Source organism: Primulina eburnea, chromosome 15 (genome assembly GCF_022965805.1).
Source record: "Primulina eburnea isolate SZY01 chromosome 15, ASM2296580v1, whole genome shotgun sequence".
In the NCBI taxonomy this organism is placed as follows: domain Eukaryota; kingdom Viridiplantae; phylum Streptophyta; class Magnoliopsida; order Lamiales; family Gesneriaceae; genus Primulina; species Primulina eburnea.
Genome location: NC_133115.1, coordinates 7,317,194 through 7,333,472, shown reverse-complemented (window position 1 = coordinate 7,333,472; position 16,279 = coordinate 7,317,194). Strand labels below are relative to the sequence as shown.

General features: G+C 36.0%; 1 protein-coding gene across 2 annotated transcripts; it reads right to left on the bottom strand.

The window, feature by feature from the left end:
- Positions 1-3,189: 3,189 nt before the first annotated feature.
- On the bottom strand, positions 3,190-8,505 carry LOC140815176 (uncharacterized). Of its 2 annotated transcripts, XM_073174292.1 has the most exons (8): positions 8,343-8,505; positions 8,123-8,272; positions 6,217-6,393; positions 5,886-5,974; positions 5,747-5,811; positions 4,799-4,901; positions 3,738-3,851; positions 3,190-3,605 (listed from the first exon to the last, which is right to left on the bottom strand). In XM_073174292.1, the coding sequence occupies exons 1-8, from the start codon at positions 8,449-8,451 to the stop codon at positions 3,462-3,464; spliced, it is 951 nt and encodes a 316-aa protein (XP_073030393.1). In that variant the 5' UTR covers positions 8,452-8,505; the 3' UTR covers positions 3,190-3,461. The 2 variants fall into 2 exon arrangements, with proteins under 2 accessions (XP_073030393.1, XP_073030394.1); XM_073174293.1 differs by lacking the exon at positions 5,747-5,811 and having other exon boundaries at positions 5,875-5,974.
- Between the last annotated feature and the right edge of the window lie 7,774 nt (positions 8,506-16,279).

Below are 16,279 nucleotides of genomic sequence, written 5' to 3'. Positions count from 1 at the left end.
TTAAATACTATTTTTAGTATTTAAATAAAATTATTTGGGCTCATCGTAAAGAATTTTTAAACTCGTTTTCCGCTGTAATTACTTAACCCTAATCAGATTGCATTGTAATAACGATTAGGAGCTAAGGGCCCCACAACTTGTTAGGATCGAAGCAAAAATTTAGACTAAGTTGAATAAATTTAGCCAAAAATATATTTCGGTTGAGTTAGCAACACTAAAACTTAGTGCTTGTCAGTAGAGTTTTCAGCAAGTCAATCATTTGACATGTACAGAAGTAGATTACTAAAATTGGTTGAACAAATGACTCAATAGAAATGAGTGAAGACAATTGAGAAAAATAAAAGAAAAAGGTAATCTGAATACGATATTGTTTCTAGATGTTTGGAGATTTCAAAACTCTTACGTTACCCCTTCTTCTTCGCAGAATGTTTGCACTAAAAGACTTTGGTAATTAGAAGCAATTTGAAATAACCTACTTCAGCAGGACTTAAGCAATGTCTATTCATGAATAAGGATGTCCTTGTTTCCAGGTCATCGTCTTTTCTGATATATGCAGAACTCTTACTGTAACTCTAAACCTTAATCATTGATCAACAAATATGCAATGATTTATCAATTGACTCTTATCCTTAATCACTACTTAGACTGATTGATAGACTATCGGTGGAGCTTAGTCAGTCGACCTAGAATCAGTTGAGCTAACAGTATCCTTCACACTTGATTTATTCATTAGTTAGGTTTATAACCAGTTAGGTTTCCGAGTTCAGTTTACCTCTAAATTTTAGTTTGGTAACGTTTCTTTTTCCTATCTTCATAACCAAAATTTTCCAACAACCTTAAGTGTCATTAAATATGCTTAAGTGCGTCTTTTTTAAAAATAAAATTGATGAATAAGAATAAAAGGGAAGACAAATTAGTGATTTTATAAATAAGTGATGCTATACATAAGTGATGCTAGCAATGTACAATGATGCTTAATAACCGATTAAGTAAGACTTTTTTTAAAAGCAAGAATGATGAACGAAAAGAATAGAAACATGAATTAGAAATTTTACAATGGTAGTAATGTATAATATTGAATGGTTAAGTGTAGCGATGATGAATATTCGGTAAATATTAATACTTTATAACCTATAACAGATATTGATGCTAATGTTTTAAAGTAGGGTAAAAACTTGCGTGAGACGGTTTCACGAGTCGTATTTGTGAGACGGATCTCTTATTTGGGTCACCCATGAAAAAGTATTACTTTTTATGCTAAATATATTACTTTTTATGCTAAAAATATTACTTTTTATTGTGAATATGGGTAAGGTTGAGCCGTCTCACAGATTATGATCCGTGAGACGGTTTCACATGAGACTCACTCTTAAAGTAGCCCTATTAAATTGAGCAGGTATTGATGACATAATAGAATAAATAAATGATAGAATAAATTGAATTAGAATAGGACAAATTCAATGAATTACATTTCATTTTATTATATCTATGAATTATTTACTCCATTAATAACTATAAATTTAAAACATATTTAAACTTGTATCAATCCCTCTTAAACTTTAAAAGTTTGAAGCGTTTCGGTCCAACGTGATTCACCTTTTTTAGAATCTTGGTCTGAATTGCAATTTGTTAATTTGTCAGTTGGAATCAATAAATTAATAGTACCCTTCAATTGATTGCTTTTAACTTTATCTTATTGTAGTGATAACTTTTAACACTCAACCAATTTTATTTTTAGAAAAATTTGATAATCTAATTAAATATTGTATTTTTTTTAGTACGTAATTTGGGCATGAAATTACTTAAAATATCAAAATGTTTTTTTGAATTATTTACTTCATGAGTGATACCGAACATTACAATCATTTGTGTTTTAATTTTATTTATATGGTTTTTAATTAAACAGATTGATAATTTATTGTCAAAATACAGCAATAGATGCTAAACTAATTTTTTTTTATAAATAAAAAAATACACATACAAGATTACAAAAATATTTCATCATTATTTCATCATAAATTTATACTTAGTAAATTCATTATGAGATTGTGCTGGATCGAGATATTTGAAATTATTAATTTCGAATTTATTTTGATTGTTTTGATGAATTTATGTTAAGTGAAATTCGAATTGTAAATACAAATTTTATAATAAAAACCTTTTTGTAAGGATGATCTTATCTAGAAATAAACTTCTAGAAATAAACTAAAAAATTCAGGTGAAGTATTATTATTTCTAGAGTGTGAATAAAAACTTAAGTGCCGTTTGAAGTTAAATATAGAATAATAATATGTAGATAATCTAATGTAATAATAATAATAATTAAATTTGATATACGATGGTAAATTATCATTTTGTCCTTTTAATAATTACGAAAATGTTAATAATATTATTTAATAAGGATAATATTGTAATTTAAATTCAATGATTCGATTGATGTAAAATTAATAAATATTATATACTTAAGCTCATAGGATTGGAACCCTCTGCCCTGCCAAATAGGTGAGTTGTGACAGTGCCAAATGGTGGATTGTGTCGGAATGCAGAATAATTTGTCTCGCTGATCCATTTTGACAACTCTATTAAAACACTCAACATACTAAAAATCTCCTATGTGTGAAATCTAAAAAATTAGTTCTTATAGAGATTTATTTTGGTTTAATTCCATCATTATGACGAAAATGGACCCTCTCAAATTACAAAATTCTTTAATTTTATTTAGTAAAAAAATATTATAACAACTATTTTTTTAAACTTTGTATGTCACGTATAATTACCATATTTAATCTGATTTTCAAATTTTTTAAATTTACTATAATGTTTCTCATGACATTAAAATATTCAACACAAAACATTTTTTTTACACACATGCACGCAACATGTGCCAAGAGGTGCTACTACAAAAACTTGGCTCGAGCTTTGACATTTTCTCCCACAGTTTATTTCATCTTGACCATTAATAATGTGAAACTTTTTGAGGATACAGACCGACGAGCTTTTTTCGAAAACTAAATTGCATATATTATGTTGTATGTATAATTTGTACCCCTATACTTGCTTCCTTCGTAGGGTATGTTGTATCAATGATTCATGTATTATCGGCTGACGTCTGGGTATGGCCGGAACCGAAAAAGAAATAAAAACTGTGAGGCTTTCTACTATTAAAAATGAAAAACATACACAGAAAAATGACTAAAATCAAGACCTTTCAAGTGGTAGAACAACATATCAAAATCTTACCATAAAAAATTAGAACGAGTCATCTAAAATTTACACTGAGGTAGAGTTTTAGACAAGTGATAGGTACGATGTTGACATTGTTTTGTTTAACATGTTAATCATATCGATGTTGTGATATGCCATTACCAAGAAGAGCTTCTCAAATGTTAAGATGGATGAATAGCACATGAGTTTTGATGTTCTAATATTACTGATGTTACAGAAAAGAAAAGGTAATCAAATTAAGCAGGAGCTATGTCAGGAGAAGATACCATTTTCAGGACGGATACAGGATCTCCCACTTTGATAATCATGGTATTGCTCGTATTCTTCTCTACTCCTAGGACAAGGGACTCCCTACACACCATGTTCTGCCCAAAATATACCTGAACCAATCCAACACGAATAACATTCCAATAACGATCGTGTTTCATGTGTGTGCAAGTGAATGTACTCAAAAAACTTTGTTTCTATGTACGGATAAAAGAAGAATCTTTTTCTTCGACAGATTTAATCACCCTTCCTTTTTGTTGTTTCTTGTTTGGCCGTAACATTTCGTCTGAACGGAATTTCGATAGAGTCTCGCCAACCTCAGGCCCGGGTAATGCAGTTTCTTGATTTATTGTGGGTACCTGAACGATGATCTCCGATCAGGTAAGAAGGGATATTGAATGCAGGAACCAATGCAGGGACGTAAGGTATACTTTAGGTTGCATTTTGACAGAGTGATTTGCCAGGGGTAGAGCATAAGGGGAGGCGACTGCCCTTCACTCAATCCAAAGTTCTATGAACTTTTACAGATAATTTTTGAAAAAAATAATAATATTTTTGCTCACCATAGATAATCGCCCCTTGTCCCTGTTAGGACCAATGAAATCCAGATATCTCCACACTGGTATGATATTGTCCACTTTGGGTTTTAACCCTCATGGTTTTGCTTTTGGAACCACCCAAAAGGCCTCATACCAATGAAGATATCATTCCATCTTATAAACCCATGATCTTTCTCTAGATCTTCCAATGTGGGACTTTGATTGCATCCCAACAATCCTCCCCTCAAACGAAGTTCCACTATTATTCTCATAGTCCGAGCCTCCCCTCAAGCCTTATTCGCCCTCCAATCGAGGTTACTCCACTTCACTGCGTTGTAACGCACGCCTTACATGAATACCGGGAGCATCAACCACCTCGAGAGTTTAATCAAGGATTTTTACCGGGAGCTCTCACCTCCTTCGTTTAGGTATCAAGGATTCCACCCACATGGCTCGATCTAGACCATGGCTCTGATACCACTTGTTAGGACCAATGGAATCCGGATATCTCCACACTGGTATGATATTGTCCACTTTGGGTTTTAACCCTCATGGTTTTGCTTTTGGAACCACCCAAAAAGCCTCATACCAATGGAGATATCATTCCATCTTATAAACCCATGATCTTTCTCTAGATCTTCCAATGTGGGACTTTGGTTGCATCCCAACAGTCCCATTTTTACCCCACGTTAAATTTGCTGAATCCACTCATGATCATCAAGATTCTAGGAATCACTGGAGAAAGAGCTCAAGGAATGTTCACTTACCTTACAACGTGAACAAAGTTTAACACCTTGGAATGTCAACTTATTTATCTGTATCTCTGTCCACAAATCCTCGGAAAATGAAAAACATCCATCCACAAGAATGCTGCAAACAAAAGCATAATTTGAAACTTTCACTACACAAAATATGTGTTGTGCATGTGATACCCCATTCCATATGAACCAGAATAAGATGTTTAAATAAGTTGATAATGAGATACAATTGACTCCTACAACAACTTGGGTCAACCACTTTCGTAAAACGAGGACGAATACAAAGTAGTTGTCACAGGAGTCCATTGTATGGTCGCGCTTGGGTGAGCCTATGCATGAGGCGTGACAGTATGGAATCAGAAACGGTCACCTAATGAACTTAGGGAAATAAGTGTTGTGCAGGGCAAAATGCTACGTATGTAGAAGTCACATCTTGAACCTCCGAGACAAAGTGATACATACACGGGAGCCACCTCTATATTCATGGTGTTGATCGATAGATAAATCAGGCCACGACAATGATGTCATGTCCTGAAGTAGGGGTGATCGTGATACTCCATCCCACATAGAAGAAAATGGATGATTATTTGAGTTTATAATAAGATACAATGAAATCCTATAACAACTTAAGTTAATTAATTTATAAAACGATGACAAATACGAAATAATTGCTCCAAGAGTCTATTGTGGTCGTGCTTCCGTGGGCCTAGGGTGTGACAAAATCAATACGGAGAAATATGCTCAGAGAAAAGTGTACCCAAGTCATGGTTATTTAAGAAGAATAAATTAGACTTTGTTGAACATGTAAGTCAACACTACATTGCTTACAATAACCTAATAATTAGGCCCAATGAATATTACTATGTTCAAAGCAAGTAGCCATCGCTCCATTATGAATGTATGCACAATTTAATCCATACTTTTAGATGCTTCAAAGAGAAATGCACAGGTGCATACTTGGGTCGGAAACGGTTAATCGGCACAGGTTCCTGGAGAAGAGCATTTAATGCATTCAATGATCCCTGCGTTGATGTACATACGATACATAAGAGTGTATGCCACGAAAAATGTTGTGTTGAACTCACCCGCTATTCACCTGTGATATCAAAAGGAATGGATATCCATCAGCAAACATAACCTTGTGTCCATGGGCATAATTTGGATCCACTGGCCTAACCTCTGAATCTGCAGGAAGAAAACAAAAGTAAATCAAGATATTAGTCATATTTTCTCCAGATATAAATTTTGACACAAAACTATAGTTCTATCCTTCAATTCTAATTTACCACGAACCACATATAATGTTCAATTGCATATGTTGAAAGAAGCAAAAAGAATCTTCCTATAAAAAACTATTCATTTCAGATTGACCAAGTTACGCATAAATCATACTAAATTTGGTGCGGGTGCAAGTTTCATTGCTTTACCAGAATTAAAGCGCACTAGTCTGCTAGATTTCCCAAGGTAAGTGGAGAACCATTCTGCGGCACTGGCTCCTTCATCTAACGCGGAACCACACCATTCCCACACGGTGGCATTATCCGCTGTTTTCAATGGTTTAGCCAATGGAACCTTCAGCACATCCATACCGGGAGCTTTGACCTCTGAAGAAGAATGAATACCATAGTGTTAAGTGTTAACTTATGCTTGATTATCCATTCAGGAGTGTACAAAAGTTTTTCAATGACTTGCACCTTTTTGATCTCACATCAATTTCCCTTTTCCATTTGGCATAATGGAGACCCACTCACTACAAGAAAAATGACTTTCCGCAGCACGTCATCAACAGCGTGCATTAAAAGCACGCTGCGAATACGACTTTTCACGACGTGCACCGACCTGTGCGCCGTTAATAGTGTTACACTTGATACTATTAACGGCGTACTTTAAAAGCACGCTGCGGATAGTACTATCGACGGCGTGCATATAAAGCAAGCTGCGGATAGTAACTTGATACTATTAACAGCGTGCATTAAAAGCACGCTGCGGATATTACTATGGACAGCGTGCATTAAACGCACGCTGCGGATAGTAATATTTGCAGCTTGCAATTTTGTGCGCTATTAATAAATTATATAAACGACAGCTCACAATAAACGAACGCCGTTAATAGAATTATTAACGCCGTGCAAGTTTATGTGTGCTGTTAAAAATAAATCATTTTTTTAAAAAAAATTCGTGTTCAGATATTAACGGCGTACATTAATCGCACGCCGTTAATAGTATTATTCACGGCATGCATATTATTAGCACGCTGCCGAAAATGAGTCCGAATTTCGATTTAAGGTCACAATTAGCGACGGTTGATCTATAACCGTCGCCGACTTACACGATTGAAGGACACATTTAGCGACGGGTTATCTACGACCGTCGCCGATGTAGATCGGCGACGGTTAACTGATAACCGTCGCTAATAGAAAGAAATCGGCGACGGTTTAATAAATAACCGTCGCAACAAAACGCAAATTATCTATTTAAACCGATCTCCGCTTCATTTCCTCCACATTATTTAACAACACTTAAAATTTTTCTATACTTATATGATTTTAGTTTCGATTTAGATACCTGTTTTTGTTTCCATTTTTGGTTAATTTTTTAATTTTTGTTAAAATTTATTAAATTATAAAGTAATTTTTTTTTATATTTACACAAAATTTAGCGACGGCTTTTATAACCGTCGCGAAGTTTTAACCGTCTTTTTTTTTATTCCGTCGCTATTTTAGCGACGGTGTTTAATTTATAAACCGTCGCTGATAGGAGACGGTTTTATCCAAAACCGTCGCTAATATTTTGTTTTTTTATGACTAGTAACGGCGTACGCATGCACGCTGCGGAAAGTTGTATTAACAGCTTCCATATGCACGCCGTTAATAATAGTATTAACAGCGTACAATGCACGCCGCGGATAATCTTGAACTTTTAACAGCTTGTAACTTTGTAGCGTGCAATGCGCGCTGCGGAAAGCTCATATGCGCGCTGCGGAAAGCCATTTTTGTTGTAGTGACTCAACTCATTTTTAGGGATCGTATTTGGTAGATGAAAATGTTGTTCTGAACTACAACTTCCCACCACGTCAAGGAATAAATTAGATGATTACAAATTTATTCAAGTGAATTATTGAACTTAATTAAAACAAGGAACCGGAAGTCAAAGGTCAAATACTGAAAATAAGAAACTGGAGAGAAGAAGGGCATCAAATTGAAACATCAAACAAATCAATATTGACATAAACCATATATTTCCTCAAGTTATTGCATTTGAATATCAAATTCTGGAAACATTTTTTTCCTGTTTCGACAACAAAAAACCAAGAAAACCAAAGCAAGCGCATACCTAAATATGAGTTGCTATTTGGTTGCCAATCCTCAGAAAACGCCTCATCCGGCAGAAAGACTTGGACTAAAGCAAGCTTCGGCTCAACTCTCTGCGTATATGCTCTGCCTTTGGAATTGATGATCAGCCATTGTCGGTCCCACTTGAATCCTTCAGATGCAGCAAGCAGACAAATAAATCCAGTTATCTTTCAAGAATTCAAAGGGAAGGTGCATAATACCAGTGGAAGTGATGGGCGCTTGAGGAAGAGAAATTCCTCGGCAAGATTTAATCGGGTACACCAGAATTGATTTCACCGTTGATATTCCCTGCTCTTTCTCACCCGTCATCTCTGATTCTCTAGGAACACGGAAACGAACTGGAGATATTTAAATGTTTAATAATACTTTTTTTTTTTAACATAAATGTTTAATAATATTTAATCATTTCGAATCAATATATCGACTTATAAGAAAACATAAATAAGATGTACATGACCACTTTCGGTATAGTTTCCAATAAAAAAAAAAAACACGTGTTTTGTTGTGTTTTTTCCAATAACAGATGACCTTGAATCCCGTTTTTTGAAGAGTTACTTCAAAGTTACCGTTTATGGCAACTGTTTTTATCCTCAGACATTTGTAACATATAAATGATCTTTATTTTCTGGGGTTAGTTATAAATGCATATCATTCTTGGTATTGATGTAAAAACTAGCTTACTTTGAAGCAGTGCAAACCATTAAATGTCCTTAACCGATCAGATAATGTGCTTCATTAAGTGAGTAATAAATAGCTCTCTTAATGAGATCTTCGAATCAGCCGGTTTGAGAAGTCCTTCAAAGTTCGAGCTTCTTTTATTTCAAACGATTGAATTATAAGCGGTCTGTAATTCAAGCGGTCAGGCTTCTTTACTTTTAACCGGTTGCGAAACCAGCTGTCCATTGTTTAAGTGGTTAGACTCTTTTTGCTCTAGCCGGTTTATAAGCTGTTCGGATGCTGAGCTAGGCGGTAGAGCTGATTTGTGTTACACAAAATATGCAGCTGTTTCCTGAAACAGTGAAGTGCTGTCTTGATTTTGTCGATTGCCAAAATTCTTGGGTAATAATAATTCCTTAACAATTTCTCCTTTTTTGGTGATGACAAAACCCAGCTACAAGGCTATACAACAATTTACATATAATTGCAGCAAGCTTAAATAAGGCACATGTTAAGAAAATATTGTATTTTATTGAGTGAATGAAATTACAATATTTAAAGCAAAATAAACAACTAAACAAGTACAATATATTAACGTGTCTTTTGATCTGGGATCTGTTTAGCTTGTTCAGCTTTGGCCCTTTCTTCCATCTCTTTCATAAATGATATTTCTGTTTGTTGAATTACCCTTTGTCGCTCTCTTTCTCCCTTTTTGATATCATCATGAACAAGAAATTCTATAATTTCTGCAAGTTGTGCTCCTTGGGCATCCATGTGTTGGTCAACATGTGCTTGAAGACGAGTGATTTGTCCTGAGAGCTCAAAGCACATGTTGAGATGTGAAGAATTATGCTTGTCTTGCCGGAGGAAAACACTTGTATTCATGGTAGAAAAGTCCTTGCAGAGATCAGACTTCATTGATTGAAAAGACTTTTTTAGATCAAAATGCTTGCGGTTAAAAGCAAGAATTGGATTGATCTATGGTGACAAGTCTAGTCAAATCTCTTTCTGGCAATTTTCTTCCACGAATTCTTCTTCTTCAGATACAACTTGATCAGAAAGTAATCTGGTGTTGAAAGAGACCTGTTGAGAAGAAGATGCTTTACCAGCAGATTTTGATGGCTGAGGTTCATGGAGTTCAACAGTTATATCCTCAATAATTTTGTCAATATCATCAGTTGAGGCAAAGGGTACATTGCCCGTGCCTTCCTATGCGTCTGGAGCATCAGATGTAGGAAAATCTGTAGGCATAGATACAATGGTCACCTCGTCTTTCTGTAGATCTTTGGGAGATTATATCAATGAGTATTGGAGAGTGCCTTGATTAGGATCAACAGCACAAGGAGATTTTGGAGAAGAGGATTTCTCTTTGTAGGTTGCAGTTTTATCAAAGTCAGATAAAAATTGCACGGTCTCTTCAACAGAAAGAGGTTGAGCTTCAGAAATGCCGATATGAGTCGATTGGGCAGATTCATCAATTTCAGAGATAGTGTGAGAAGCAGGCAGGAGGTCTGGAACACCCTGGTGGCAGAGTTGTTCAGTAATGGGAGTATCCTCTGGCATGAGTATTTCAGTTGGTGGGAGGGTGTTGTCCTCATTACTTATGAAAACGGTTTCAACCGGTACCTCAGTTGATGTAGATTTAGTAAGCTCACCAGATGATGAAGATGGTTGATCTTGAGTGATGGATTGGGCTTTGAACGTTTGAATCTTACCAGTTTGAATCAATGAGTCAAATGTTGTGACCGTTCGAAATTGAATCCATTGATCAAACATCTCCATTTTCTTCTGAATGATCTCATTGACTCGTTCGCTAGTTACAACAATGACGGTATGAATTGAGTTGGTTTTTGGTGGCTCTTCAATCAGAATTTCTTCCTTTGTCTGTTGGGTGGAGGATAGGAACTTCGGAGAAAGATGATTCGATATCCGATTCAGCAATCTGAGTTCCTTTGAGCTTTGTTGCAAGGATTGCAGGGATTGGGAGAGGAACCAGTGGTGCAGAAAGATGTTTAATCATCTTGATCTTAGTTATTTTGGGTTTTTCAGACCGTTTCTTCTTGAAAACTTGGGAAACAGGAACATCGTCCCTTGATTCATCATTAGAGATGGATTTCAGAACAAGCTTCCTCTTGGTTCTTTTGGGAGTTGAATCAGTATTCTTTTGCTTCACAAATTCAACCCCAGTCTATGTTTTAATAGAGACTATTTTCTCATTAGTTGGTCGATTCTTCTTGATATATTTTTCAACCGTTGGCCAGTTGAACAACTTGGTCTTTCCAACTTCAGTCATTCCTACCGTAGAATTCCCGTATCAATTAGCATATGACAGTGATAGGATCGATTGTCGTAACAAGAGTGTTTAGAAGGGGGGGTTGAATAAACACTTAAACTTAAAATTGTTCTTTAACAATATTTGAGTTCAGTTTAGTGACAAACTGAATCTCGGAATCTTGTTGGTCAATAACAATCAGTTAAACTAGAGTAGTTGCGGAAAGTAACTGACTGAAAGATAGAATACAAAACTGAAAGAAATATGCAAGAGTTGTTTCTGGATGTTCGGAGAATTTAATTACTCCTACGTCACCCCTTCTATCACAAGGATAGGATATTCACTAAAAGACTTTGATCAAGTACAACACTTGTACAGACCCACTTCAGTTTGGACTTACAACTGCCAAAACTGAAACTCTTAGTTCTACACAATATTCTCAATACGTAACTGATATTAGCACAGTTGAATCTAACAGCTTTTAGAGAGTGCTAATAAGCTCAGATTGTAGCCTTGATTGCTACGAGTAATTCAAATGAAAGTGAGCTTAGATTTTGACAGAGTAACAGCAAGCTTAAGATTGAATGATCGTCTCATTATCTTATGCTGTTCTTCAGTCATATTTATACTTCTCTTTCAACGGTAGCTTTGATATGCATTTGAATTCTAGTATCCGTTGAATGCCACTTCATCATTTGTTGGGCAATGTTCTCTTCATTGATTGTCATACGGCGTCTTAATTGCAGTAGCCGAAATACGTTGTTTCTATGCTGTAATGATTGAGGTGCGGCTTTCCATATTCATTTGCTGTTTACTATGTCCTTTTGTCGGTTGAATGTTCTTTCCCGAGAAGCATTCAGTTGAGATATGTTTTGACTGAAACTTATGCGGCTGAGTATATTAACTAATCGGTTTCCAACTGATCAGTTTTCTTCATTTGTTCAGCTGGTTTCAGTTGTTAAATATTCAGTTGTCTCATAATTCAGTTAGTTTTTTCAGTTTGTCAAACTCCGAAATTCGGTTTCCAACAATTTCCCCATTTTTGGTGTTTGACAAAACTAAGCATATATTAACTGAAGGATTGAACTTTTATAGACTGCTTCTTAACAAAAACTGTTCTCAAAATAAACTGCTAATTGCTCTTCAATGCTTTTTCTGCTGCTAACTGCTCTTCAATGCTTTTTCTGAGTCATACTAAACTTCCCCCTTTTTGTCAAACTGAGCCATGTGGAGAGATAATTGTCGAACTTCAGTAGATAAGATGCCGACATCGGCTGAAATACTGGAGATGGCAGTAAGAATTGAGGTTTGCAGTGAGTCTATTTTGTTTGCAACATATGTTTCTAGTCTTTCAACTCGTTGGTTGATTACATCTTGAGCAACGAAAAGAGCAGCAGTTGTGGCTTTGTTCGGCTTGTGTTCTATGGCAACTGAGAGTTCAGTTACAACTTCTTGAATATTCTTCAGCTTTGCAAAAACAAAATCTTCGGATCCATTCAGCTTTACAGAATGATAGTATCGGGTTGACTGAATGGATTTGATGGCATCCATTATTTGATTCATATTTGTCTTCATGGTGTTGATTTCTTCGAACAATGCTTCTGAATTTGAGATTTCAGGAGACATGACTCCTATATCTTCCTGATGTGGCACTTGTTCTGGTGGAGTGAAAATTATCATAGTGCGATCAACTGTCTCTTCTTGATCTTGAGATGAAGAAGGTTGCTTCTGAGCATCAGAAACACTTTGTTCTAGAATAACAGGGTTATCTGTGGTAACTGCTATTGGAGAATAATTGGCTTGTTCTTCTGTTTGATCAACAGCTGAAACTTGGGGTGGTTCTTCAGTTTGAAGATTTCCAACATTAGGCAACTGCTCTTCCACGGATTTAGTGAGTGTTTCCTCTTGGTTCTGAGTGAGCACTTCAGTTTGCTCTTCAGTTTCAGATGTTACTTGCTGAACTGTTTCTGGAGCAACAAAAAATTGAGCTTGTTCTGCATTATCAGAGAATTGAACATGTTCTTCAGCAACTGGAGATTGAAAATGTTTTTCAGCAATAAAAGTTTGAACTGGCTCTTCAGATGTAACCAGAACTTCTTGTTCTGTTTGTTCAGTCAGAGGATCAACTGATTCAAGATTATGTGCTTCAGTTTGAAATTCCTGAGCAACTGACTGAATGATTTCATCAATACTGGCGAAGGTCAGTTCGGTCTCGGAGTACAGATGTTGATTCCCGGCTGATGTTTGTGGAACCTCCTGGGCTGATTTTTCAGCAATGAGTTCTTCAGAAGATTCATTCTGCTGAGGTGATAGAGATTTGTATTCCTCTGTTCCTGAAGATTTTTCTGGAAGAACAAGTTCTTGATCTTGTTCCCAAAACCTTATTTCCCTCTGTAGGCCACTAAGATCTGCATCCAGTTGAGTGAACACAGCTCTATCTTGATATGCAGTTGGCCCTGTGGGGTTGTAGTTTTCTTTCAACTTTCTAACCATCTTAGTCAGTTGATTAGCCCGTATTTGATCAAAGAAAGATTGTCTCCTTTCCAGTGCTTGAATAATTGTAGCAGCTTTAACTACCCTCAAAACTATCTTTTCTAGTTTAATAAACGTCTTTAGTTGGGATTTGTGCTTCAGTTTCTTGGCAAAAATTTCGGTCCTGAAGCTTTTCCAACGGTCAAAAGCTGTGATTTTTGATGTGGCAAATGTATTTACCTCTTCCCAAACTAGATCGATGTGAGTTTGAATGGTGTGAGATGGCCTTGGCTCCTCCTCAAGCTTGCCTTTTCCCTTCTCCGTGGTTAGAATGTGAGGAATTTGTAAGCCAGATTTTGTGAACTCCGCTGGTTCCTTCAATGTGACGCCTTTCGGTGTAGCCTGAGGTAAAATAGTGGGTTGATTTACACGAGTGAAGGGAGCTTTTACTCTAGTAGGTATCTTTTTAGTTGGAACTGTATCATCAGGAGGGATGACCTGCAATGGAATAGCCTGAATATGCTTTTCAGCATCTGACTGAGACAGTTTCTCAGTAATGGTTGGTTCCACTGCTGGTATTGGTTTGGTTCTTTGTGTCCTTGGTTTCTTGATAAGTTTCGGAGATGGAGTTTTCTCAGAATCTGATTCACTGAGAATCAGTTTTCTCTTTGCAGCCTTCAGTTGGGCCAGCGTCTTGGCTTTCTTGACTGATTTAGGAGCAGCTTGCTGCATCCCAATCTCCTTCTTGACTTTTACGAATTGCTTAGGCGAGAGATCCATCTTGGTTTTTGGTGGCAATATATTCTTGGCAGTGAATATCTTAAATTTTGAGAATTTTTCGGCATTATTAGCTACCAGTCCTTTAAGTTTCAGAATATAACTGATTGGAATAGCAAACCCCCTGGACTGTTTTGTTGATTGAAGCATGTTCTTTAGAATGCTGAAAATAATGTACCTCCAGTTGGCTTTCTTCTCACCCATGATGATTGTCATCACCTAGAATTTCTCAAGAGTGAGAGCTGCATATGAGCCAGCTTTAGCTAAATTTCCCTTTGCTACAATATCAGCCAACAGCTGAATTTCTGGTTTCAGTTCTTTCTTTGGGTCGGAGACTTTGATTTTCCGCCCATCAGCAGATAATGAGGATTGCATTTGCTCAATATCGAATGTTTTCACTTCAGAGAAACTGACATATCCATCAGTCGGCAAGGAAAACATTTCTCCAAAGTTTTCTTCAAATAAGATCAGCAACTGATCATTGATAGTGACAGCGATGTTTCCTTCAACAGTAACATACCCTTTCAGATAGAATTCATTCACTTCCTTCGAGTATATTTCTTGTGAAGATTGTCCCAAGAACATTCTGAGCCCAGCAGATTCAATCTTCAGAAAGACATTTTTGATATCAGCTTCTTGAATTGATTAAATTGAGTCAAAATCGATTGCCATGGCATTCATCACGTGAGCAGGGATCTGATTAGCCATTTCGGAAGGTAAGATGATATGAAATTTGTAGAAAATAAGCTTTGGAAATTAGTATGCTCTTAGAACTGATCGTATGCGTGAAGGAGAAGAACTGAATTGAAGCGGGTATAGTACATTTGAGCGTGATTGTTCAAATTCTGGACACGTGTCAGTCCATGAAAATTTTGAATAAAAAATAAGTGTACGTGTGCTGTAATCGTGTGTATAAACGTTAGCGGTTTTAAAGTAAGTCACGTCGTCAATCTGCAGTCACGTCAATTGATTTAGAATATAATAAATTTTAATTAGTTAACGTATGTGAGAAGATTTGTAAACAATCCAACTGAACGATCAGTTGGGAAACTGGTTCATTTCAGTTGAGAGGTTACAAACAACTGTCTTCTCAGTTAACCTTTTAAAATTAATATTCCCCCTAAATTGGTGCATAAAACATTTAAAATGACGATGTAAAAATAATTTTAAAGCTTTAAGAGTTATATGATAAATTATCGCGGCTCTTCAGCTTTCTTGATATTCTCCTATAAATAGAAATAACTTAATTAGTTTTAGACATATCATCCACAATATTCAAAAATGTCTGATACTGGTGACTCAAGTCTTTCTCCCTTTTCTGTAGAGGCCAGGAAGGCTGAGATAGAAGATGAAGTCTTCTACGAAAGTCTGCATTACTGGGAGCGATTGCAGGAGCTTGAGCTCTTGTACAATTCTGGGGAGGCCACCACTCTTGAATTGGTGGCAGAACTGAATCAAGTGCGAGAACACTTGAATATTGCTGTGTGGGTGGACGTCTTCAAGGATGGTCACATGTATCAGCGGATGCTCCGCAAGGAATTGAAGATCCTGAGGCGCATAGCTCATTCTCACAGCTTTCTCATGACTGCTCCTTCTTCTTTATCTGTTTGGCTGAAATTTTGGATAATTGTTGTGGAGAATATGTATGATGATGTAATCCAGACAAACATTTATAAGTAATGAAATATTTATCTGATTTTAACTCTGTTTTTCTGTAAGTGATATATTTCATCAGTTGTGACATAAATTGATGAGAAACTAACTGTCATTTGTTGATCATGAACTGGGACTATTTAATCAATTATTAACAGAATTCAAACTGGTGTCAGTTGACTATTAACAACTGACAACTTAAAGTCCTTGGTAAATGTGAAAGACACATTAAATGTCGTGAGACTCTTCAGCTTTTCCAACGTCATTTTCCTATAAATAAGATGATAGTGATAAAAATATGATGCA

What these genes read in the sequence shown, in the direction of transcription:
- LOC140815176 (XM_073174292.1), bottom strand. Translation starts at nt 8,451, where the DNA reads ATGACGGGTGAGAAAGAGCAGGGAATATCAACGGTGAAATCAATTCTG. An exon ending in AGCGCCCATCACTTCCACTG is followed by an intron (nt 8,273 to 8,342) that starts GTATTATGCACC and finishes CTGCATCTGAAG; the next exon opens with GATTCAAGTGGGACCGACAA. An exon ending in ACTAGTGCGCTTTAATTCTG is followed by an intron (nt 5,975 to 6,216) that starts GTAAAGCAATGA and finishes TTCTTCCTGCAG; the next exon opens with ATTCAGAGGTTAGGCCAGTG.